The 23002-nt window shown below is 53.8% G+C and overlaps 1 protein-coding gene across 2 annotated transcripts in view; it reads right to left on the bottom strand.

Moving 5' to 3' along the window:
* Positions 1 to 5481: 5481 nt before the first annotated feature.
* The window catches only part of RANGAP1 (Ran GTPase activating protein 1), a 31666-nt gene continuing 14145 nt past the window's right edge, over positions 5482 to 23002 (bottom strand). Inside the window, exons 5-16 of one of the 2 annotated variants that reach the window (XM_026017318.2) lie at positions 22138 to 22317; positions 19405 to 19539; positions 16844 to 17002; positions 15663 to 15776; positions 15184 to 15283; positions 15006 to 15090; positions 13898 to 14084; positions 12868 to 12987; positions 10371 to 10473; positions 9095 to 9183; positions 8724 to 8845; positions 5482 to 6526 (exon numbers count right to left, since the gene is read on the bottom strand). In XM_026017318.2, coding sequence (XP_025873103.1) covers positions 6457 to 6526; positions 8724 to 8845; positions 9095 to 9183; positions 10371 to 10473; positions 12868 to 12987; positions 13898 to 14084; positions 15006 to 15090; positions 15184 to 15283; positions 15663 to 15776; positions 16844 to 17002; positions 19405 to 19539; positions 22138 to 22317 — 1464 coding nt within the window. In that variant the 3' untranslated portion in view covers positions 5482 to 6456. The remainder of the gene's footprint in view (positions 6527 to 8723; positions 8846 to 9094; positions 9184 to 10370; positions 10474 to 12867; positions 12988 to 13897; positions 14085 to 15005; positions 15091 to 15183; positions 15284 to 15662; positions 15777 to 16843; positions 17003 to 19404; positions 19540 to 22137; positions 22318 to 23002) is intronic. The other variant, XM_026017319.2, reaches the window with a different exon arrangement.

Below are 23002 nucleotides of genomic sequence, written 5' to 3'. Positions count from 1 at the left end.
TGCACTTTTGCCATCCTATTGAGGTATAATAGCATCACCCTATAATTTTAATGTGCGTTTCTCTGAAGACTAACGAAAGTAAGCCCCTTTTCATGTGGTTTTGTGTGAAGTCCCCATTTGAACCTTTTTGTTCATTTTTCTTTTTATAAATTTTTATTTATGATAGTCACACAGAGAGAGAGAGAGAGGCAGACACAGGCAGAGGGAGAAGCAGGCTCCATGCACCGGGAGCCCGACGTGGGATTCGATCCCGGGTCTCCAGGATCGCACCCTGGGCCAAAGGCAGGCCCCAAACAGCTGCGCCACCCAGGGATCCCTTGTTCATTTCTCTAATGAGCTGTGTTACTTATTAACTTGCCGAGATTCTACATATTCTGAATTATTAAAAAACATATATTGAAGGGGCACCTGGCTGGTTGTCAGTGAAACATGTGACTCTTGATCTCAAGGTCATGAGTTCAGGTCCCGCACTGGGTGTAGAGATTACTTAAAAAATTAAAAAAATAAAAGCTATCGGGATGCCTGAGTGGCTCAGCAGTTTAGCATCTGCCTTCAGCTCAGGGAGTGATCCTGGAGTGACAGGATTGAGTCCCGTGTCGGGCTCCCTGCATGGAGCCTTCTTCTCCCTCTGCCTGTGTCTCTGCCTCTCTCTCTCTGTGTCTCTCATGAATAAGTAAATAAAATCTTAAAAAAATAAATAAATAAAAGCTGTCAATAAGGGAGTGAAAAGGCATCAAGTTACAGAAAGAGAAAATAATTGCAGTATGTACCTTACGTGTTTTTAAAAGATTTTATTTATTTGAAAGAGAAAACAAGTGGAGGGAGTGGTAGAGGGAGTTGAGCAGAGACCCTCCTCAACATGGGGCTCAATCCCAGGACATGAACATGACCTGAGCTGCAGGCCAACACTTAACTGACTGAGCCAGCCAGGTGTCCCTATAGTGCTTTTTTTTTTCTTTTTATAAGACTTATTTATTTTAGAAAGTGAGTTCCAGTGAGAGAATGAGCAGGAAAGGCTGAGGGAGAGGGAGAGAGAGCGTGGAGCCCAATGCAGGGCTTGATCTCAGGACCCTGAGATCATGATCTGAGCAGACACCAAGAGTCAGACACTTAACCAACTGTGCCACCTGGATGCCCCCCGTGATGCCTTTTGATAAACAAAAACCTGTTCTCATGGCTACACAGTAGCCATTGTGTGGATACCCTACAATGGTAAACCAAGGTTAAATGCAGATTCATGTGTCACTTTTTCTTTCCTCCAAGGTCTTTAAGATATCCACCTACACTAATTCCTAAAAGATCAGTTTTGTTTTTAACATTTAGTATTTTAAAAATTGTGGTAAAATGTACATGACCTAAAATTTACAATTTTAACCATGTAAGTGTACAATTTAGTGGCATGAAGTGCATTCACAGTGCTGTACAAAACATTACCACAGCCCAGCCCATTTCCAGAATCTTTTCATCATCCCAAATGGAAAAATTCTACACCCAACAGACAGGAACTCTCCTGTCTTCTCCCAGCCCCTAGTAACCTCTCTTCTAGATACCTCTGATCAGTGCAATCACATATTACTTATCCTTTCACGTCTGGCTTCTTTCACTGAGCACGTTGCTTCAAGATTCACCCACGTTGTAGCATGTGTCCAAAGGTCATTCTTTCTATGGCTGAACAGTACTCCATAGTGCCTCTGTGTGTGTGTGTGTGTGTGTGTGTGTATGTGTGTTTAAAGATTTATTTCAGTGAGAGAGAGCATGAGCAGTAGGGAGGGGCAGAGAAAGAGGGAGAAACTCAAGCAGACTCCTCACTGAGTGTGGAGCCCAACATGAGACTCGATCTCATGACCCAAGGTCAGACCTGAGCTGAAACCAAGAGCTGGACGGTCAACTGACTGTGCCACCCAGTATGTGTATACTGATCACATTTTATCTGGTTCAGACCTGTCAGTGGGCACTAGATGGCTTCCACCTCTTGGCTATTGTAATGCTGCTGTGCGCATGGGCGTACAGGTATCTGCTGGGGGGACTCCCCGCTTTCCCTCTTGGGTACACATACACTGGAAGTGGGAATGCAGGCAGTTGGAAGCCCCCTTTCTTCTACCTCTTGTCTCATTCTCTTCCCTCTCTCCCCGCCAGAGGCACTTTTCTGACGTAGTATAACTTCACTATAATAATACATGGCTTAAAAATTAGAACTATAAACAGTACATACTGTTTTTGCAAACTTGTTTTTTTCGCTCAACATTTCCAGTTTATTCACATGAATCCAGACAGCCCATGCATCTGGTGGATTCACTTAACTACGGCATTTAAAAAAAGGTTCTTTTTAAGGGCGCCTGGGTGGTTCAGTCTGTTAAGCATCTGCCTTCAGTTCAGGGCATGATTGCCAGGTCCTGGGATCAAGCCCCATGTCACACACCTGCTCAGTGGGGAGTCTGCTTCTCCCTCCTCCTGCTCATGCTTGTGATCTCTCTCTCCCCTACCTCCATTCTCAAATAAGTAAAATTTTATTTTTTAAAAATCAGAAAAAAATTTCTAAAAAGTTTAAGTAATCTCTGTACTCAACGTGGGAGTCGAACTCACAACCTTGAGATCTAGAGTCACATGCTCTTCCGACTGAACCAGCCAGGCTCCCCATTGCTGCAGCATATTTTCTCACTGTGTGCACATGCTGTGAGATAATATGCTATAATTAAATTTTTCCTTGATGGACATTTAGGTTATTAATTTTCTGGAATCTTTCATGGAACCGCCCTTGTAACTTGTCACCTTGTGCGTGTGTACAACAGTTCCTTTAAGGTAGCTCCTTAGAAATGGAATTTGGGGGGCAGCCCCCATGGCTCAGTGGTTTAGTGCTGCCTTCGGCCCAGGGCATGATCCTGGAGATCCAGGATCGAGTCCCACGTCGGGCTTCCTGCACGGAGCCTGCTTCTCCCTCTGCCTGTGTCTCTCATGAATAAAGAAATGGAATTTAGGGTCATGGGCTATACGTATCTTCACCTTTTTTAGTATCTGCCAAATTGTTCTCTAAAGTGGTTTTTAGTTTGGCCTCCCTCGAGCAACATGCAGAATGTAAGAGATTCTTCTCTTCCTGGTGTCACCTCTGGTCTCTGTGGTTTTATTTTCCATTTCCTTAATTACAGATACAGCTGAACAGTTTTTTTTGCCTTTCCGGTTGCATCCTGCGTGAACTGCCTGTTAATCTCCTTTGCCCAATTTTCAATTGGATGTTATCAGTCTCAATGCTAATCCTCCTGCAACATACGTTGCAGTGCCTTTTGTGTTCCACCATCTTGCCAATTCTTAGGGTGTTTTTGGTCAATGTTTTTCACTTTTTATTCTGACAGAGGCAAATTTTCTTATGGCTTGTGCTTCTGGAACATCAAAAACTGTTCTTGTATTTTACTTATTTAAGAACAAAAAATATGGCTCTTGGATGGGTGGATCTGGATCACTCTGAATGTTCAGTGGATTACTGTGGTGTCCCTCCACCCCATCCTGTCCCGTCTTCCCCAGACTAACTCCTGTCTCGAATGCTGGGTTTCCTGCATACATGCATTTGCCTAAACACAGTTGGTTCTGAACCCATGGTACAGTACTGAGACTTTCTTCACTCAACATCCTTACTGATTTATCCACAGTACGCACGTGGCCAGAGCTGATATGTTTCCATGGCTGTGCGATGTTACGCTGTATAGCTTTGCACTTGAACCACTTTCCTGATGTTGACCTGAGTCATTTCTAGGTTCTCGTTATTAAGAAGTGCTGCTTGGCTACGCCTCTGGCTGTGCTTCCAAGGGTTTTCTAGTCTGAGCTTCAGAATGGAATTATTGCTAGTTTAGCCTTGAGCCCCTTTATGAGAACAGCCTGGGGCTGAGCAGGCCTCTCGTACTCAGGGGTCACATGTCATCTAGGTCGAGGCACCTCTGATCTTGCAGACCCCAAGTCATGGTGCTCAGGGACCTGAAGCCTGTGTGAGCTCAGGGGCGGCTGTAGTTCTCACGAGTGTCCGAGTCGGGAAATGCCAAAGGCTACGAGGCTCCTTCAGCAAGCAGCTGAGTCAGAGGCCGAGCCGCAGGCCCTTCCCTGCACCTGGTCAGGAGGCCTGAACTCTGAGCTGATCTGAAGGACTGAGGTGGAGCCGGCCTGCGGCAAGGTTAAACGAGGTTTGTGGTGCACCTTCCCAGTCTGAACTGAAGCTCAGAGCCTGACATGTGGTTTGATCTCAGGACCCTGAGATCATGACCTGAGCCGAAATCAAGAGTCAGACAATCCACTAAGCCACCCAGGTGCCCCTTACATCCCCGACTCTTGAGGACTTCCCTGACTTCACTGCCCACTCTCCCCACCCTGGGCTACTGGACCAGACTGGGAGCCCCCCAGAAGCTGTGCCTGTGGCCTGGAGCTCAAATCAGGGCCTCCCAAAGGGGCAGGGGTTGGAGCTGGTCAGACCTCACCTGCCTTTTGCCATATTACCTGACATGGGAGTAGGAGGGCAAAGCATGGGCATCTCCTCCACCACCTGGCCAAGACAGACACTGCCTGTTGTCTGAGTGGTCCACTGCCAAGAAGGAAGTGCTGCCCCCTAAGAAACCTTGGAGAGGGACGCCTTGGTGACTCAGTGGTTGAGCATCTGCCTTTGGCTCAGGGCGTGGTCCCAGGGTCCAGGGACCCTCATCGGGCTCCCACATCCCCTGCATGAATCCTGCTTCTCCCTCTGCCTGTGTCTCTGCCTCTCTCTGTGTCTTTCATAAATAAATAAATAAAATCTTAAAAAAAAAAAAAAGGCAACCTTGGAGGGACCTACCTCTTCAATTATATGGAATACACAGGCTGTGTCTAAGGTAGGCAGTAAGGAGGTTCTTTTTTTTTTTTTTTTAGGAGGTTCTGCTTAGCTGGCCTCACACCACATGTGGCAAAGGGAAGGAAGGACCCTGAGGGAAGTGCTCTCCACTCCAGGCCCTATGGCCGGATATCTGCGGCAGCTTCTCAGCCAAGCTCAACCCTGTGAAGTGACCTTGCTAGCCAGACCCAGAGGGCTCCTGATGGTGCAGCCAGTGGAGCCTGTGGCAAAATCCGGACAGTGTCGAGCCTAGCTATGTCCATCAATGGAGCAAGGCACAGGCTGGTGGAACCGCAGCCCCAAGGCCAGGTCAAGGATAAGATGAGGCTGGACAGATGAAACAGGCCCAACTTTAGACCTTCATTGCCCACAGAAGGAGATTACCCCCATCCTCCTTGACCCCCAGAAGCTGCCCACTCCTGGGCACAAACTGCCCAGCTGTTAAAGGGGAGCTGGCAAAAAATATATAAAAAAAATAAAGGGGAGCTGGCATGTCTGGATGCATCTGGGCCCGGGCAGGAGAGGCTGCCCCATGTTGGCCCAGAAGAGGCTGCTCTTCTGCAGACCCAGGTGGGACACCAGGTACTAAGCCTCAAGAACTGCCCAGTTAAGGTAAAAGATTTCTCAAGGCCCCACACTTGCCACACATGACTTTATTTGAGAAGCCCTGGGCACAGCCCAGACACGCCAAGAACACAGAGGGGAAAGCAGAGCATCGGGGGCAGCTCCAGCGCACTCCCCGCCCCGTCCAAGTCCTTTAAGAGCGCCAAGAGCTGCAGCTCAGGCTCCATGGGCCCTACCCCTGCTCCCTGCGCTGGAGAACAGGTTTGGGCCTGCCAAAGAGCCCCCTCCAGCTTGGCCCCTAGGCTAGTCACAGACATCTTGGCAGTGATGGGGCGGGCCCCACTGGGTCTGGAGCCAGCGCCAGCTACCCAGCAACTCCCACTCCTAGACCCCTGGTATCTGCCACTGGCTTTTCTTCCTGTCCACACGGCATGGGAACCAGGGTCTTCCCTTCTGCCAACTGCCCCGTGGCACCACACCCATGGCAGTCTCTGCCCCTCAGTCAGCAGAGGTCAGCACAGCAGGGATGGACGATGGGGGTGGCAGTGGCTGTAGGACCAGGGCTTAGTGACAGGAAGCAAAGTCAGCCACCAAGTGAGGAGCCCCAGGCAGGGCGGAAAACGCAGCCCGGCCATAACACAGAGGGAGGGGACAGCATACAGACAGCAACTCCCTGGACTTCAGTGCAGCCCAGAAGGGTAAGGAAGGCAAGGTGGGAGGGGACAGCCACCAGGACCTCGAGCTTGAGGCATGGATCAGCAGAGTGCCCTCAGATGGCAATGAGTTTAATGGCAGAGCAGCCTGCAGCCCTTTCAGGGGGGCCAGCTCCCCTCTGGTGGGACCAGGGCCAGTCTAGTGGGGAGACATTAAAAACCCAAACCCTAACGGGAAGTGCACACCTGCACACGCACCACACCGACACGCATACAGAGGGACCGACATGACACAAGCGACAAAGACCCTCCCTGCCTCTGGCCAGAGTCCTTCATCCAAATCCCTTCCCATGTCACTGGTCCAGGCCAAGGGGTGGGGAGAGGCCGGCTTCACCTCTAGACCTTGTACAGCGTCTGCAGTAGACTGTGGCGGGCGAAGGAGCAGGACTCCAGGGCACCATTGGGCCTGTGAGGACAGAAGAGTCAGTGTTGGGGGGGGAGGGAAAAACACAGCCCTCGGGGGCCTGGGGGCTTCAGGCTGCAGCAGGGCCAGTTTCCCAACTACGGAGAGGGCAGGTGGGCCATTTCTGAGGCTACAAATGTTCTGGACCCCTGTTTTTCTGACTTTCACAAGGACTCTGCAAGGGAGACATTATGAGCCTGGTCTTCTGTACACTGAGGGGTGGAGCATGTGAAGCTCGGAGAGGTAGCAATGCATCCAAGGCCACACGGCTCAGTGATGACGGGAACGCAGGCCCCTGCTCTCCCTGGGCAGAGCTAAGGGCCCTTCCGGTGGGCACCGGCCCATGGCAATCTCACAGCTGCTAGAGTCCCACCTGGGCCCTCACAAATGACAGGCTGGCCTCACAAATAATGGGCTTGTCCCCATCAAGATCATGAATCTCAGGGGGACCCCTGGGTGGCTCAGCAGTTTAGCGCCTGCCTTTGGCCCAGGGTGCAATCCTGGAGTCCCGGGATCGAGTCCCACGTCGGGCTCCCGGCATGGAGCCTGCTTCTCCCTCCTCCTGTGTCTCTGCACCACAGAGGAAGAAAGGAGGCCAGGCAAGTGTGGGGCGGAGCCAGGATCTGCAGCCCATAGCCATCTTACCTGGTCTAGGATGGCCTTGGGATCCTAGACCATTTGGCCAGGTGATGAGGGAGGGGGACGTGCCTGTCACTCCGTGGTCACTCAGTCACCTCAAAGGAGGCCTAAGGGACAGCCTTTACCAACTCCCTCTTTTAATGTAGTACAGAGGAGGCCCATGCTGGGGGCAAGCAAGCGGCTACGAGGCAGCTTGCCACTGGCCAACAAGGGCGAGGGGTTCTTCTTGTGGGTCCACGCCCAGCCTCAGGGCAACATGGACAAGACAGAAAGGAAAGGGAACAATTCTGACTAGAGGCTGAAGGAGACAATTGGAGCAGGGCTCAGCAGGGGCTGGGAGGCAGGGACTAGGGCCACCTCTGGCGACGCTCCAGTGAGCTAAGTACTCAGATCAAGGCAGCATCCCCTGCTGTGGGAACAGGCACAGGGACAATGTACGCTGCTGGGGAGGCAGGGCCGTGAGGTCTACGGCCAGGGTGAGGGCCTACCCTGGACTTGGGCAGAGGAGCCAAGAATTCCGCTCTGTGCCCGGCGTGGGGCTCGAACTCACAACCCCAAGATGGAGAGTCTCACGCTCCACCAACTGAGCCGGTCAGGTGCCCCTCAGCTCTACTTTTCACAAGGGCCAGTCTAGCTGCAGCGGGAGGGGTGGCCATGGGCGGCAGGTGTGGCGGCAGGCAAGTGGGCAGACACACAAGAGCATGAGGCCCAAGGAGCACATGGGACAGCAAGACACTGTGGTGGTGCAGAGGCCATGGCACGGACAGCTCCAGAAGCTGGCCAGTGATCCTCACCACGCCCTGAGCCAGACTAACCTACCACCTTCATTCACGTCCCCCAAGGCAAGGGCTATGTTCTTTCTCCCCTACCCTATGCCCACGTCCCCCCAAGGTACTGGGTTCACAAGAAGTGAGATAGAGTCGCCAGAAACAACCTCATTCAACGAGGTGGAGGGGAAGCAAAGAGGGAAATGAAGGCCGAGGGCCACAGAGGACCTCAGTGAGGACAGGGGATAAGCCTTCCAACCCACTCCTCATAGGCCGTGGGGTCTGAAGGTTTCTGGCTACCCAATTGTGGCCACTGCCTCACCACAGCCCAGGACCCTCCTCCAGGACAAGGCCAAAGTTTCCAGGTCCCTGGGTATCTGGCACCTGCCAGGGAGGGGACTGTGGCTGCAGAAGGCGAGTGTGACGGGCCCCTTTGGCCTCAGGCCTGTGGCTGAGGGAACGGACACAGAACTGTTCCCAGAGACGTCACGGAGTAGAGGACCTCGATCAGCAGTGCGAGCGCGGGCAAACCCCTTCACTATCCCATACTGCTTCCTCATCAGGAGAAGGGGGGCCACTCCATGTCCTCTGTCTCTCTCAGGAAAAGATACTATTCCTGAGCCCATGTCCTCAGCTTGGCACAGGGGAGGGAGAGACTCAAACACGGCTGCTGAGAGCCAGGAGGCATGAGGGTCTCTCTCAAGCCTGAACAAGTGGGCCAGGGAAGCCCCCATGACTACGGGCCTGCGTACACGGGAGCCAGCTGCCACGTAAGGCAACGAGGACACACTCACTTGGTCATGAATGCCAGCAGCAGGGGTGCAAGGGCCTTGGGGAAGTAGTCCTGCTGCACCACGTGGTTCAATGCCATCAGCGGGCCGTACAAGTTGGCAATGGCCTTGATCTTGTCTTCACTCTGCAAGGAGAACACACAACACAAGGCAGGATGAGCTATAAGGCTACCTCGGGGGGACCCCTAGGTCTCTGGCACCCAGCCTTTGCTCAGAAAGCCCCGTGGCCAAGGTCAAGTTGAATCCCATCGTGAAGGTGAGACTCTTAAGCAGACCCAGGTCCCAGTAGGACTCTGCAGGGCGGATAGGATGGGTGGGCAGCCATGGCCAGAACCACCACTGGTGGCCCCTCGCTCCCCACCCTGCAGCCTCACCTTGAGCAGACCCATGTGGACGAGGAGCCGGGTGAGGAAGGCGTTGGAGTTGAAGGAAGATGAGCTGAAGGCCTTCTTCATCAAGGCATCTACAAGGCAGAAGCGGCAATGGAGAGGGAGCCTGTTATAGCAAATGGCTGCTTACCAGCCAAGGGCACGCAGCCCTCACACACAGGATGGGTCATGCCTTGTGCACGAATCAGGTGAACACAGGGTAGTAGACCGTGGTCCCAGGTCCCAGGCTGAGGGGACAGCCAGCACCAGGGGCAAGGCCCCACCTGCCAGCTGTGACACCCTGCCCTTCTCATGCTGACCTTACACACTGAAAAGGGGCTTGGGGACCTTATACAACCAGGGGGGTGGGAGGGGTGGAGATTCAGTGAGGCAGATCACCCCCCAGGGGAGGCTGTAGCCATTCTGTGGGGGCCAGAGGGATGAGCAAAGAAGGGAGGGGAGGAGTGGTGGAGGCTCTCCAGGTACCGTGTGGGTACATGCTTCCATGCCAGGCTGTTCTGGGAAACATGATTCAGGTAACTTGTTCTCATCACTGCCCATGGGCCTGGGACCCCAGGGGCAGGCTTAGTGGCCTCAACAGGGCCTCCTGCCTCAATGCCGCCCATGGGGAGTCAATCCAGGAGACAGCAGCACACGTACCTCCACTCCTCTCTACCCTTTGCAACATGCTGCCTGGCCAAGCCTGGCCCACACAGCGGGGCTCAGACATGCGTGCTCAAGGTGGAGGGGACAGGTGCTACAGCGGAAGTAACAGAGGGAACAGGGTAGCGATGGAGGGTCACGACAGAACCAGAGACGTCAGGAAGCTCTGGGAAAAATCTGGGAAAAGCAGGTATCCTCCAGGCTTCCAGGTGGAAGGGACGGTGTGCAGAGGCTCACAGGTGCAGAGGCTCACAGGGACGGTGTGCAGAGGCTCACATTAGCTCAGCTCTCGTGACCTCTCCTCCGAGAGGATGGTTCCCATAAGGGCCTTGCGGATGCAACTATCTGGTCTTCCTGTGGCAGATGCCACCTGGTTGAGCTCTAACTAGACCTAACTGCATGGCTTTGGAAAGGCCTAGTTTTCCCCATCTGCAAAAAAATAAGAGAAGGGAGCAGCCATCCTACTCCCTGGCAAGAACCCCACAGAGGAACGGGTAGGAGGGGGTGCGGAGCAGTCACACATTGCTGCTGGAACAAGGGGCTCCAGCAACTCTAAACGTCATGAACCCTGAAGCAGCCAGGAGGCAGAGCCACCCACGCCCCACCCATCCTGCATTACCTACTGCATCCTGCACTGCCGTCCTCACTGGGGCTTCATCCTTAAACACAGACGACACCTTCAGGAAGGCAGAGACCACCTTTTCTGGGTCAGATGTATCAGTCTGAGGAAACAAGAGACATCGACTGGTCACCAGGAGCCAGAGCCCCAGTGAAGAGGCGCCTGCCCCGTGCGGCTGGCTGGAAGAGGCCCGTGTCTCGCCGAGGCCTTGGGTGGGCAAGGCTGGATCCTGCCCCACCCCATGGTGTCCACCTGGAGCTAGGCCTGGGCCTGGCCCAAGGCGGTATGTGATAGAGTGAGTCAGCACTGAAATCGGTTATTCCATGACCCAGCGATTCCCTTCTTGTAAATCTAACCTGAACACATAATGCAGAGGATAGACCACATTCACGTGCAAGGAAGCTTAACTTCACCAAGGCGGAGACAAGGGGAAACAATGCGAGTGTCCAGACACAGTGCACTGCCTACGTGTGACCTCCACTCATGGGGACAGAGGGCACGGCAGGAACTTTACTGACAGAGGAGATGATGAATGGTATTACGTGACAAAGTGGGCCTTTCATTTCATCACATTTATCATGAGAAGAAAAAAAAAAAAGACTACAGACAAAACATAAGGAAAGCAGCCAAAATGCCAAGCCAGCTTGAGAGTGGGCCCGTTTTATTTCTATTTATCACTTATGCTCGTCGAAACTGTTCTCTCATCTGTAACACAGGGTAACAAGGTCCACATGGCGGGTTGCTAAGAGGGTTCAGTAATACCCGAACCATGTCCAAGTACTCAAGACAATGTTCTGGCAGACAGAAGGCACCTGTCAGCCACCTCGGAAGGACTAGTGAGTGAGTGAACAAACAACTGCCAAACAAGTGAGGCTGGAGAACAGAAGAGTAACCATGAGGCCTCTGCAGGAGCCTTGGGCAGGACAGGTGTTCAAGAACAGCTGGTCCTACAGAACATGGGAGGGAAGCCTGGGTGTGTGCACATGAGAGTCCTAGGAAAATCCCTAACTTCCCAGGTGTCAGTAGGTGCAGCAAGCCTGCCCCACCAGCAGCCCAAGTGCGTTCCCAGCGGCATGGTCATCTGTAATCTCCAGAGGGTGACAGACACACGGTTCACACTCATTTGTGTGTCTGTGGATTTAGAAAATAAATGTCAAAAAAAAAAAAAAAAAAGAAAAAAGAAAACAAATGTCTAGGTATTTATCCAAAGGATACAAAAACAGTGATTCAAAGGGGCACCTATTCCCAATATTGATAGCAGCAATGCCTACAATAGCCAAAGTAGGGATCCCTGGGTGGCGCAGCAGTTTAGCGCCTGCCTTTGGCCCAGGGCGCGATTCTGGAGACCCGGGATCGAATCCCACGTCGGGCTTCTGGTGCATGGAGCCTGCTTCTCCCTCTGACTATGTCTCTGCCTCTCTCTCTCTCTCTCTCTCTGTGACTATCATGAATAAATAAAAATTAAAAAAAAAAAATAGCCAAAGTATGGGAAGAGCCCAGGATGACCACTGACAGGTGATGGATAAAGACGATGTGGGATGGGATGCCTGGATGGCTCACTGGTTGAGTGTCTGCCTTTGGCTCAGGGAGTGATGCCGGGGTCCTGGGATCGAGTCCCACATTGGGCTTCCTGCATGGAGTCTGCCTATGTCTCTGCCTTTCTGTGTCTTTCATGAATAAAGTCTTAAAAAAAAAAAAATGTATCCTCAAAGAGACATTAAAAAAAAAAAAAAAAGACGTGGGATACATATACAATGGAATATTGCTCAGCCATCAAAAAGAATGAGGTAGGGGAGCCCCGGTGGCTTAGCGGTTTAGCGCCACCTTCAGCCCAGGGCGTGATCCTGGAGACCTGGGATGGAGTCCTGCGTTGGGCTCCCTGCATGGAGCCTGCTTCTCCCTCTGCCTGTGTCTCTGCCTCTCTCTCTGTGCCTCTCATGAATAAATAAATTCTTTAAAAAAAAAAAAAAATGAGGTCTTGCCATTTGCAACGATGTGGATAGAACTGGAAAGTATTACGCTAAGCAAAATAAGTCAGTAAGAGAAAGACAAATATCGTGATCTCACTACACGTGGAATTTAAGAAACAAAACAGATGAACATAAAGAAAAGAAAAAGCGCAGCCCGGGTGGCTCAGTGGTTTAGTGCCGCCTTCTGCCCAGGACCTGATCCTGGAGTCCCAGGATCGAGTTCCGCATCGGGCTCCCTGCATGGAGCCTGCTTCTCTCTCTGCCTGTGTCTCTGCCTCTCTCTCTCAATCTGTGTCTCTCATTAATAAATAAATAAGATCTTAAAAAAAAAAGAAAAAAATTAATAAAATAAAATACAACTAAAGAATCATTCATTTCTACCCACGAAATGAACAAGCACCTGGCAGCCCCGGACTCCCACTGACTGCCTCCCCGCCCCCCCAGTCCCATGCTCTGCTGGTCCCCGTCTCTGGCAGCTCCAGAAGCCATGGCACGCACGGGCTTGAGCTGGTGGTGCTCGGACCTACCTGCTGGGCTATGAGCACTGAACTCTTGGGGCCGAGGCGCAGCAGCTTCTCTGGAGAGGGGAAAGCCAGGAAAGTGGAGACGTCTGCAGGAGGCGGGGAGGACAGCACGGGAGCTGGCTCCTGAGGGACGGGCGGCACAGGGGGCTCTGTAGAGGTCCGACCCCAGACTCCTCACCCAGAGCATATACCCCACTCCAGGAGGGCAAGGCTCAGAGTCTAGTAGTATTCCTCCCACTCATGTGCAGCCCCCCCAAGGGCATGGGGGTCCCCAAGCGCTGGCCCTGGCTGGGTCCCACGGCAGGAGCCTCTGGGGTGGGGGGCGAGCCACCTCCTTGGCCAGGTAGCTCCTCGCCATGATACACGACGTCCAGGTAGGAGGCCTGTGTGGGGTAAAGTGGACCCCGCCAGGAACTACTAGAGTGAGGCTGGGATAAGCACCAGGGGTGCCCAGAGCCACTAAGACTGAGAAGTGAAATGCCATTTGCTGAAATGCTGTCCTAAACTGGAAAAAAAGTAAAAATCAACATGAGCGTGGGGCTCCTTGGCCAACCCGTAGTTCTCTGGAAGCTTTACTTGGGAGTCTGAGGCAGTCCTGACTATACCAGCCTCTCGGTGAAGCAAGGGGACACCAAGGGTCCCGGCTGGGCCACAGTCTCCAGAATGGGGAGCTGTCCCTATGGGTCACCAAGGTGGGTAGAAAATGAATTTCTGTTTATGCTTATTTTTTACCCTATTCTTTCAGGGATATTTATACATGTTTCATAATCAATGGTGCAGCCACATAACACATGGTCTAATCACGTCATAGAGCACAAATGAATAAACACAGCGGTGCTGAGGTGAGTATAAATATAGATGAAAACAGCCACACTGGGATGATTCTTCTTTTACTTACAGGAGTGTGCATTCAAAAATAGTTTGCACTCAGGGTACGTAAGTAGATTCCACACCTACCACCCCCGTGAAGATGTCTCAGGATTTCACATGCGAGGACCAGGGCTCTGATCCTGGCCAACAACAAGGAACTCACTCCACTGTTTGGGTCCAGAATCTTCCTTGATGGTGTGGATGACTCCTCTCCTTGCCCTTGCTGTGGCTCTTCCTCTTCCTCCTCCTCCTCCTCCTCTTCCTCATCTTCTTCCTCCTCCTCCTCTTCTCCTTCCTCTTCCTCCTCCTCCTCTTCCTCCTCCTCCTCGTCATCCTCGCCCTCATCATCACTGCAGAGGGGAGTTGGCTAAAGCAGACCCTCCCTGCCCAGTGGCCCATGTTGGCTCCGAGGCCTGGTTCCACAAACCCACAGACCCCAGTGAGGTGGGAGGGAGCCTGCAGAGGGCAGGGAGAGTAGCTGCTCCCAGGGTGGGGGCACCTGGGTCATCTCTCATCACCCAGGGAAGCCCATGTGGTGAATACCGAAGAATCAAACCTCATCCCTGTCCCAAATGGGCCCCCGGTCCCACTGGGGAGACAGAGAAAAGGAAGAAAATGTCTGTCACAGATGAGGCCCAGGGCTAGGCAGCAACACTGCCTAGCAGCGATGCCAGGGGGATGGGAGTTTCTGGGACCATGGGCCTCTTGAGGCCATCTCTGAGCCCTCAATTCTTAGCAGCAGCACAGGCCTAGCACTGAGGGACTGACAGGTGACTGAAGGTGTCCTGGGAGCCGAAGGACAGCGGGAGCCAGATGCTGATGGCCCAAACGGGACCCATCCAGATGGAGAAGGCAGCCCCACCACCGCAGCCCCTGCTCGCACTGGGTGTGGGCTCCACAAACCCAGAATCCCCACTCATCAACCTCTTCCTTTCCAGACTCAGTCTCCAAGTCTGATTTTTAAGAACAATCGTGAGCCCACCCCCACTGCTGCCCTGGCCTCACTGCTCCCCTACCTCCTCTGTCAGCTCGGATCAGCAGCCTCCCCAACTCCCTTACTCCAAAGGGCGACCATTCTCAGACCCTTATCTGCTGAACATACAGTAACCTAATTATCCCTGCCCACCTGTCCTGCCAGAACGAAGTCCCAAGAGTCAGAAACCTTCACCATCTTCTCCTGGCATCCCTAATGCCTCGCACAGCACCTGACACATACAGGGGCTCAAAGAATAAAAATAGAAGGCGGGCGCCGCTGGCTCACAGCTCCCTACCTGAGGGAAGCCAGCACCCTGGCCATGTTGAAGCCATCCAGCACCTCCTGGAGCTGCTCGCAGCCTTCTTCTCCCAGCATGTTGCCTGCTCACGGGTGGGAGAGGGGAGGGGAAGGAGGTCAAGAGCCGCAGCAGGGCCCGGCTGGCAGGCCTGGGCCAAGGCCACCACCCCGATTACCATTGAGGTCCAGCTTCTCCAGTTCGGCCTTGTCCGCCACAGCCTCGGCGACAGCCAGAGCAGCATCTCTCTTGATTTCACAGAATGACAAGTTCAGCTCCTAAAAATAAGAGGAAAGAGTAGAGGCAAACAGAACCACAGGCCAGGAGACCGGGTCCTACCCTGAAACCTCGGTCTTCCCCGACGGAGGGTAAGGCAAGCTCATCCTCCAGCCAGGCAGCCTAACACCCACAATAAAAATAATGCCATTTACCCAGCTACGCTGGGTCTCTTACACTCTACCATGGTAACCTCTAGCTCTCCCTTCTCCCATTGCAAAAATAGAAAAAACCAGCTCACGTCACACAGATGAAAAGAATCGCACAAAATCCGAGGGAACCCAGGCCCACCTAGCCTTAAAGACCAGCACACCCCCGGCACCCACGGTAGCACACTCAGAGTGGGGGAAGCCTAGAGCTGTGTGGGAAGACAGGCGGCACCTTCAGCTTGGGCAGACCCCCGCGCACAGCCTCGGCGATGGCAACGGCACCCTTGGAGCGCACCAGGCAGTCCCCAAAGTTGATCACTTCCGCCTGCCGCAAGGTCTTCAGTGTCTGTGGGGGGAGGCAAAGGTGTGAGGGTGCAGGCACCCAAGAGCCCACGGCACACCCCGTGTCAGTCGTCATTCCGTCCGCCTGTCGCCTGGCCTTCTCTGAACCTCACCAGCTCTTGTCTCCTCCCGGCCTCTGGTGAACCTCCCTCCACCCTACTGCTACACCACAGCCAGAATCTCCCTGAAGCACAGATCTGACCAAATCAAACCCCAACTTAAAGCCCTACACAGCTGCCTATTACTCATGGCAGAGCCTCAGCAAGACCATAAAGTCTTGCCTCCCTCTCCACTCCTCCAGCCCTCACACACATCCTGAACCCTGGTTATTTCCAACCAGGACCAAAGGAATGAGGATCCCTCCCACCTCTGCACCCCTCCACCCCCCATGCTGCTGACCCCTCTGCCTGAAACACCCCTCTCTGTCCAAAGTCCATCTGTCCTAATCAACTCGGCCAAAATGTGACCTTTTCCAGAAAGCCCACCCTAGGTCTGATTTGAGCTTCTGTACTCCCCTACACTTGCACACATTTCCGCTAATACCCCATAGCAGCAGGACTAGCCTTTTGCAGGTCTTAGGGCCCTGTGAGGTCTCGCCAGCCAGCCAGCCAGCCGGCCCACAGGATTCAGGCCCTGCACTGTCAATGGCCACTCCCCTCTCTCCTTGACCTAGGGGCTCCTTGAAGGCAGAGTCTGATTCAAATCTGTGTGGCCTGCACTTGGTACAGGGGTGAGCACTGGACAGGGCTCAATAAATAGCTGATGAGAGAATCAATGAGAAAAACAGTCGGGCTGGAGCAGCCTTCCATGCAGCCTCTGAGAACAAATTCGGCACCAACAGCTGGGTTTACACAGGCAGCTCAGGAGGGAAAGTACTATGGACACTCAGAGCTGCCCAAAAAGGGCACAGGCAAACTTGCGACATATGCCCTGTTCTGGAATGTTCAAAAGAGCCAGGGCACAAACCTGGTGGACGGGCGGAGGAGCTCACCTGCTGATGGGTGTGTTAAAAAGGCAGTGGTCAGACCCTGCTTACCACGGTCCCCTCTGACCCTGCCACTCTCGCCTCACCTTGGCCATAGCCACAGCGCCCTTCTCAGTGAAGGTGTTGTCGTTCAGGTTGATGACGCGCAGCAGGGGGTTGATTGCGAAAGCCTGGGCCAGGGCAGTGACGCCAGGATGATTAATCCCGTTCTGTGGCATGTGGACCTCCTCAAGAGTCCCGATGATCTGTGAGGGAGCAGGAGGGACAGAGCAGAGTGGTGGGCTCCTGAGCTCCCCCTGGGCCAGGCCCAGTGCCAATGACAACCAGCAGGCAGGAAGGTGGCGCTACACACTAGACATGGGGAGGGGCTGCCATCAGCTCAGGCACAGGCTCATCCCTGGCTATTGGCACAGATCGCAAAGCAGAACTTTGGGTATGGCTGTATCTGATCATCTCCACAACCTCATGAGGGACACCTACCTGGGATGGGGAACCCCACCAGACAGAGAAGACTAGGGATCAGAAAGGCTAAGTAACTTATGCAGGCTCACACAGCTCAGAACACAGGTTCCCGCGTCTGGTGTCCACACTGCAAGGACCCTGGGTGCTGGCCTGGTCTGCCACAGTCCTTTCTTGCATACTGCAGCTCCACTGCACTGGTCTTTCTCTGGGCTCTCCTGCCCTATTTACACAGTATGACCAGTGCTCCACATTTCCTCCTTTTCTGGGGGGTGGGATCTTCTCCAACTACCTAGCCCTTTTTCATCCCAACCTTCTGACACCTCTTTTTTTCTGGTTAAAACACTCAGGGTCTTTATTTGTTGGTATTTCCTTGATAGATCGACTCCTATGTAGTCTTCCTATATACCTCTCATTTTGGACACCTCCCCCAGGAAGTCTTCCAGGATCCCCACCCCCTTGCCCACGTACAGTCTAGCACTCTTCCTCTGTGCCCCCAGAGCATGTCCTTCCTCTCTCATGGTATTTGTTCATCATCCTGGACTACCAACATCGCCCTCCTGTCTACACTCCACCAGCCTCTGAGCTCTCAAGAAGAGACTCATGTCCCAGTCTCCACTGCTACCAAGGACCGAGGTCAGGCCTGCGAGGACTCTCCACCTAGATACCTTCTGTAGTTCCAAAGTGCCCAGAACAGCACAGGGGGTTCACAGGTAAATATAGGCAGGCCAAGTGAGGAACATTACCAATCAGGGCTTCTCAATATCTTCTGTGCCACAGACCCTCTGGGTAGTCGGGTACAGCCCCTGGCTCCCTCCTTAGCATATTTTAATTTTTTTTTTTTTTTTTTTTTTTTTTATGATAGTCACAGAGAGAGAGAGAGAGGCAGAGACACAGGCAGAGGGAGAAGCAGGCTCCATGCACTGGGAGCCCAACGTGGGATTCGATCCCGGGTCTCCAGGATCGCGCCCTGGGCCAAAGGCAGGCGCCAAACCGTTGCGCCACCCAGGGATCCCCATATTTAAAATTTTTAAGATAAATCATATGGACCTACTATGAAGGCAATCAATTCAACTGAAAGAGAATCCTCAAAATATTTAGAAAAGACCCCAAATGTGTGCTGCAGTAATAAATGCACTCCTTATTATAAAGGCATTGAGCAGGGACGCCTGAGTGGCTCAGAGGTTGAGCTTCTGCCTTCGGCTCAGGACATGATCCCAGGGTCCCAAGATTGAGTCCTGCATCAGGCTCCCCGCAGGGAGCCTGCTTCTCCCTCTGCCTGTGTCTCTGCCTCTCTCTGTGTGCCCCTCATGAATGAATGAATAAAATCTTAAAAAAAAAAAAAAAAAAAGGCACCGAATAACAAGTCCTCCTGGAGGCAAGTCCACTGATGCATGAGGAACAAAAGACAGAAAGCTGAAGGAGAGTGTAACCTTCAGAGAAGGCATAACGTAACGTCACGACGTTTACAAGGATGGCAGCTAGGCTCCTCTAGCTCTGGAGGCACCTCTCCCCTGCTGTGTTCACTCTCTGCCTGAGGGAGACAAGCTCCAGGAGCTAGATGGCGGGGCATGCCACTCTGGCCTCAGTGTGGTTAATGCTGCTAGAATACGGTTTGCCAAAGAAAACAAATGGAGAGAAAAAAAAAGACTCCAAAGTTCCCAGCCCTGTGGGACAGGTGTGGGCCTCTCATGGAGCTTGCAGTCAGGGTCTCAGCAGGGTCCCAGAGGGCAGGGCACCTGGGCCACAGCTCCCCTACCTCCCCGTCTCAAAGGTAAGTCTGATGACTCCATCTCTGTGCCCCACCCACTAGAGGCCAGAGATACGCACCCTCTGTGAGCCCAGGTGCTGTGCCAGCCTGTCATCCCACTCACTGCCCTGGCTCCCCCGTCCCCGTTTCCGAGTCTGGCAGTCCTCAATCACTGACCAGAGCAACCTCAAAATCTTCTCAAACAGTATTCCAGGGAGCTGCCACCAGCTCACCTGCAGCAGTGGATCGCGCAACTTTTCAGACACATGACAGGAATCCTGCCCCACTGCAGAACGAGCCACAGGTGCAGAGAGGGGATGTAACTCGCCCTAGGTCTCGCAGCTCCACTCCAGAGCCGGAGGCACACCAGGCTGTCAACCTGCAAAAGCTTAGCCCACCTCAGGGCACGGCGGGGCAGGGCGTGCAGAAACCACTCACCCCGAAAGCTTCTGCCAAAGCGGTGGCTCCGTCGTTCTCCAGACGGTTTCTGCCAGCCACGAAGACCTTCAGGCCCAGTGGCTTGCCTTGGGCACTGGATTTCCGGTGACACTCAGTCAGAGCCGCTGCCAAGATCTGTGGGGGAAGAGGGAAGAGGCCCAGCCTCTTGGACATCCTATGCCACCTACTGGTGGTGGACGTGGGGACAGAGAACTGCTCACAAGCAACATGCTCACACTGCATATGTGCCAAGCACCTCGCAGCTTACTAGGGTGTACACCACCTCTTTTGTGTGTCCCACTACCCTGTGAGGTTTAGCCTCATGTTAGCGATGGGGAGAGACACCTGGAGGGAGGGGAGACACCGAATGGGAGGTCCATGGAAGGGCAGGTACTAGGAAAGGGGCTTCACAGTCGGCTCACTGCACTGCCAGAAGCCTTCTGTCAGGTGGGGACCATCGTGATTCCTCCTCTCCAGCTGAAGAACCTCAGGCTCAGAGAGGGACAAGGACATTCCTATAGCTGCTAAACATATGGAAAAATCTAGACCAGAACCCAGATCTTCTGGCATTTCTTCCACGTTGCCCAATGCCTGAGGGGGAGCTGGCCAAGACCATGGTCACACTCCTTTGACACACACCATATTGTTGGTGTGGTGCAAGGACAGAAGCAAGGACGCAGCTTCTGCCTGGGTGATGATATCGACACAGCAAGAGTTAAAAAATGCTGGCTGGTTGCAGGGAATCAGAGAGATCATGGCTGCAACTGGCAGCCAGTCAGCCTGACTACATAGCTCTCTGTCCCTGGGGGCTAGAAGGGCCACCACAGCCTGACTCCCAGTGGGTGGTTTGCATGCTCAGTGCACAGATCATGGACGTCCGCCATAAACCAGCCTCCTAAAAAAACAGCACATTCCATTCTCCTCAGGTGCCTCTGGGCCCACCACAGTGAGCTCCTACAAGAGTCCAGCCTGGGGACTCAGGGCCTGGAGAGCTCCAAGCACAGGGCTACATCACACTTCCAACGAATCCTTTGGGCCCCTCCAATTCCCTTGTGTGTGGCACATGGGCCACACTGAATGCACTCTGGCCGGAGGAACAGATTCTGAAGGAACTGGAGCCTGTGGCACTTGCAGCTCCCAGGAGGTGCAGGTCAGCAAGGCCGGCACCCACAAGATGCAACAAAACTGAATGAGAGGTGAGGGAGGTAAAAACGAGCACACATGACATTCCAGAGTGGAGCTGGGCTGCCGGGGGGATCCCCTGGCTGCAGGGTCCACAGCTTTTGTGCCTGAGCTATGGCTCACGCCAGAGTAAAGGCGAGGCCTGCTGCCCAGCCACTGGCAGCTCTAGGAGCCTCAGTAGCCCAGGCCTGCCGCGCAGCAGGGGGGAGCCGATGGAAAGCCGGGGTCTTTCAAAGGCGCATCTCCAACTCCCTCAGCTCTAGGTTGGGCTGGACCCATTTTCTGTGCAGATGCCAACATTTTAATGTCTTCACACACGCACGGCTTACTGCTCAACGAGACTGGGGAGGTGGAGGATGGGGCTGGCAAGGGGGCCAGCAGCACATCCTGGCTCTCCCCTCCCATGAGGTCAGAGGCAACAGGCACCCCCGGCAGGGGAGGCTGCTCGAGGAGCCCGGGGCACTGTGAGCACAGCACAGGCTCTTCCTGCTGCTCTGATGGGTGTGGAAACAGGTTCAAATCCCAATCAGAGGGCAGCCCCGGTGGTGCAGCGGTTTAGCGCCGCCTGCGGCCTGGGGTGTGATCCTGGAGGCCCGGGATTGAGTCCCACATCGGGCTTCCTGCATGGAGCCTGCTTCTCCCTCTGCCTGTGTCTCTGCCTCTCGCTCTCTCTGAATGAATAAATAAATCTTAAAAAAATCCCAATCAGACCATCCTATTGATGCCATCTGGGGACTTGACCCAAGGTCTCTATCCAGTTAAGGGGAAAACTGGGAATAGCATCAGCCCCTTTTTTAGGTGTGGGTGGGAGAATCAGGGTAGTGCATTTAACACATCTTCAAAGAGAAGACGTCCTGAGTCGTTGTCAGTCCGTGTCCCAGCCCTTTTCTCCTTTTGGTCAGAATGCGAGTGGGAGGATGGGAATTGGCCTTTCTAGTCTTCGGGGCTTAAAGGAGCCAGAATGGACCAAAAAGATAATCAACAAGACTGGGTTCCCTCCACGCGCGTTCCAGGAAGAGAAGAGACATGTTTCTGCACTGACCAGCCTGACTGGTTGGCTGGACAGGAAAGGCACCTCAGGCAAGGCCTGGTCCAGGAAAAAGGTGAGCTGTGCCCAGGCCTCAGTGGTTTCTCTTCTGGACTCCCTCCCCCACATGCACACAGCAGGCCTCATGTGGCCCTGCCAGCTGTTCTGAGGGCACAGCAAGTCTGGGATGCCCAAGCCCTGCGCTCTGCAGAGCCAGCAGGTCAGCGCATGTACAAGAAGCTGCCTCTGTGTTGCCAAGACAACACGAGAACTGGGGATGGTTGCTTGGCAACCCCACCCTCCAGGCCTCCACCTCCTCTCCACTGGCCACAGGCTGCTGCCTTTGAGGCCTTTCTCCTCTGAAGAGAAAAACAACAGACCAGCCATCCCAGATGGTGGCCAAGGGCACATACTCCTAGCTCCACAGGAAGGAGACCGGGCAGGGTGGGGGGGAGGGGTAAAGGGGGACGTGGGGGAGGGGCAATGGAGGACACGGGCGTGGGGGGAGGGCCTGCCGCACCCACCTTGCCACCGCCGATGCCCATGCCACAGTTGTTGAGCTTGAGCTCATGAAGGGTGAAGCAGGCAGAGCTCTTGAGCAGGGCCTCAAAGCCTCGCACACCGTCAGGCCCAAACGCGTTGTCGCTCAGGTCCAGCTCCACCAGCTGCGCCCCAGCTGTGATGAGTCCCTCCCCTAGTGAGGTCTGGGCAGAGACAAGGTTCAGCTCAGTTTTGCAGACATCTCCCGGGGAAAGTTTCTACGCCAGGCCCCTTCTGCCCTCAGGGGGCACCCAGGCAGAGACACAAACCATTTCATACCCGGAAACCCTAACGAGGGCTCCCAATTCAGGTGGGGCATGGGGCTCAGTATATGTAGGAGTGATCAGGGAAGGCTTCTTGTCGGAAGGGGCATTTCAATTCAGGCTAAGTGAAAATTAGTTAACCAAACATGAGATTCTGGCCAACAGTACAAACACAAAGAGACGTTAAGTGTGAAGCAGCATACTGTGTGTCTACAAGCAGTGGACTCCAGAAGAGGCTGAGGCTGGAAGGAAGAGAGGAGTCAAATCAGGCTAGAGCCCTGAATGCCAAGCCAAGGACCGTGACCAGAGCCTAAGAGCTCTGAGGGCTTTGATGTGGGTGAGGGATATAGAAGACACATCCTCTGAACCTGAGGAGGGCAGACTGGAGGCAGAGGACCTGCCCAGGAGTGTGAGACAGTGACCTAGGCAGCAGAGGAGGAAGCTGGCTGGCTGGTGTGGTGGGAGACAGAAGACAGGGAACAGAGCCTCGGGTTGGTTTAGATCCCACAGAGGGAGGGAAACCTGCAGAAACTGGGTATTCAGTGATGTGCAGGAAGGAGGAAGGCACCAGTGATGCCTCTGGGGT

This window comes from Vulpes vulpes, chromosome 16, assembly GCF_048418805.1.
Source record: "Vulpes vulpes isolate BD-2025 chromosome 16, VulVul3, whole genome shotgun sequence".
In the NCBI taxonomy this organism is placed as follows: Eukaryota; Metazoa; Chordata; class Mammalia; order Carnivora; family Canidae; genus Vulpes; species Vulpes vulpes.
Note: the sequence above shows the minus strand (reverse complement) of the source record. Positions and strands in the feature narration are given on the sequence as shown.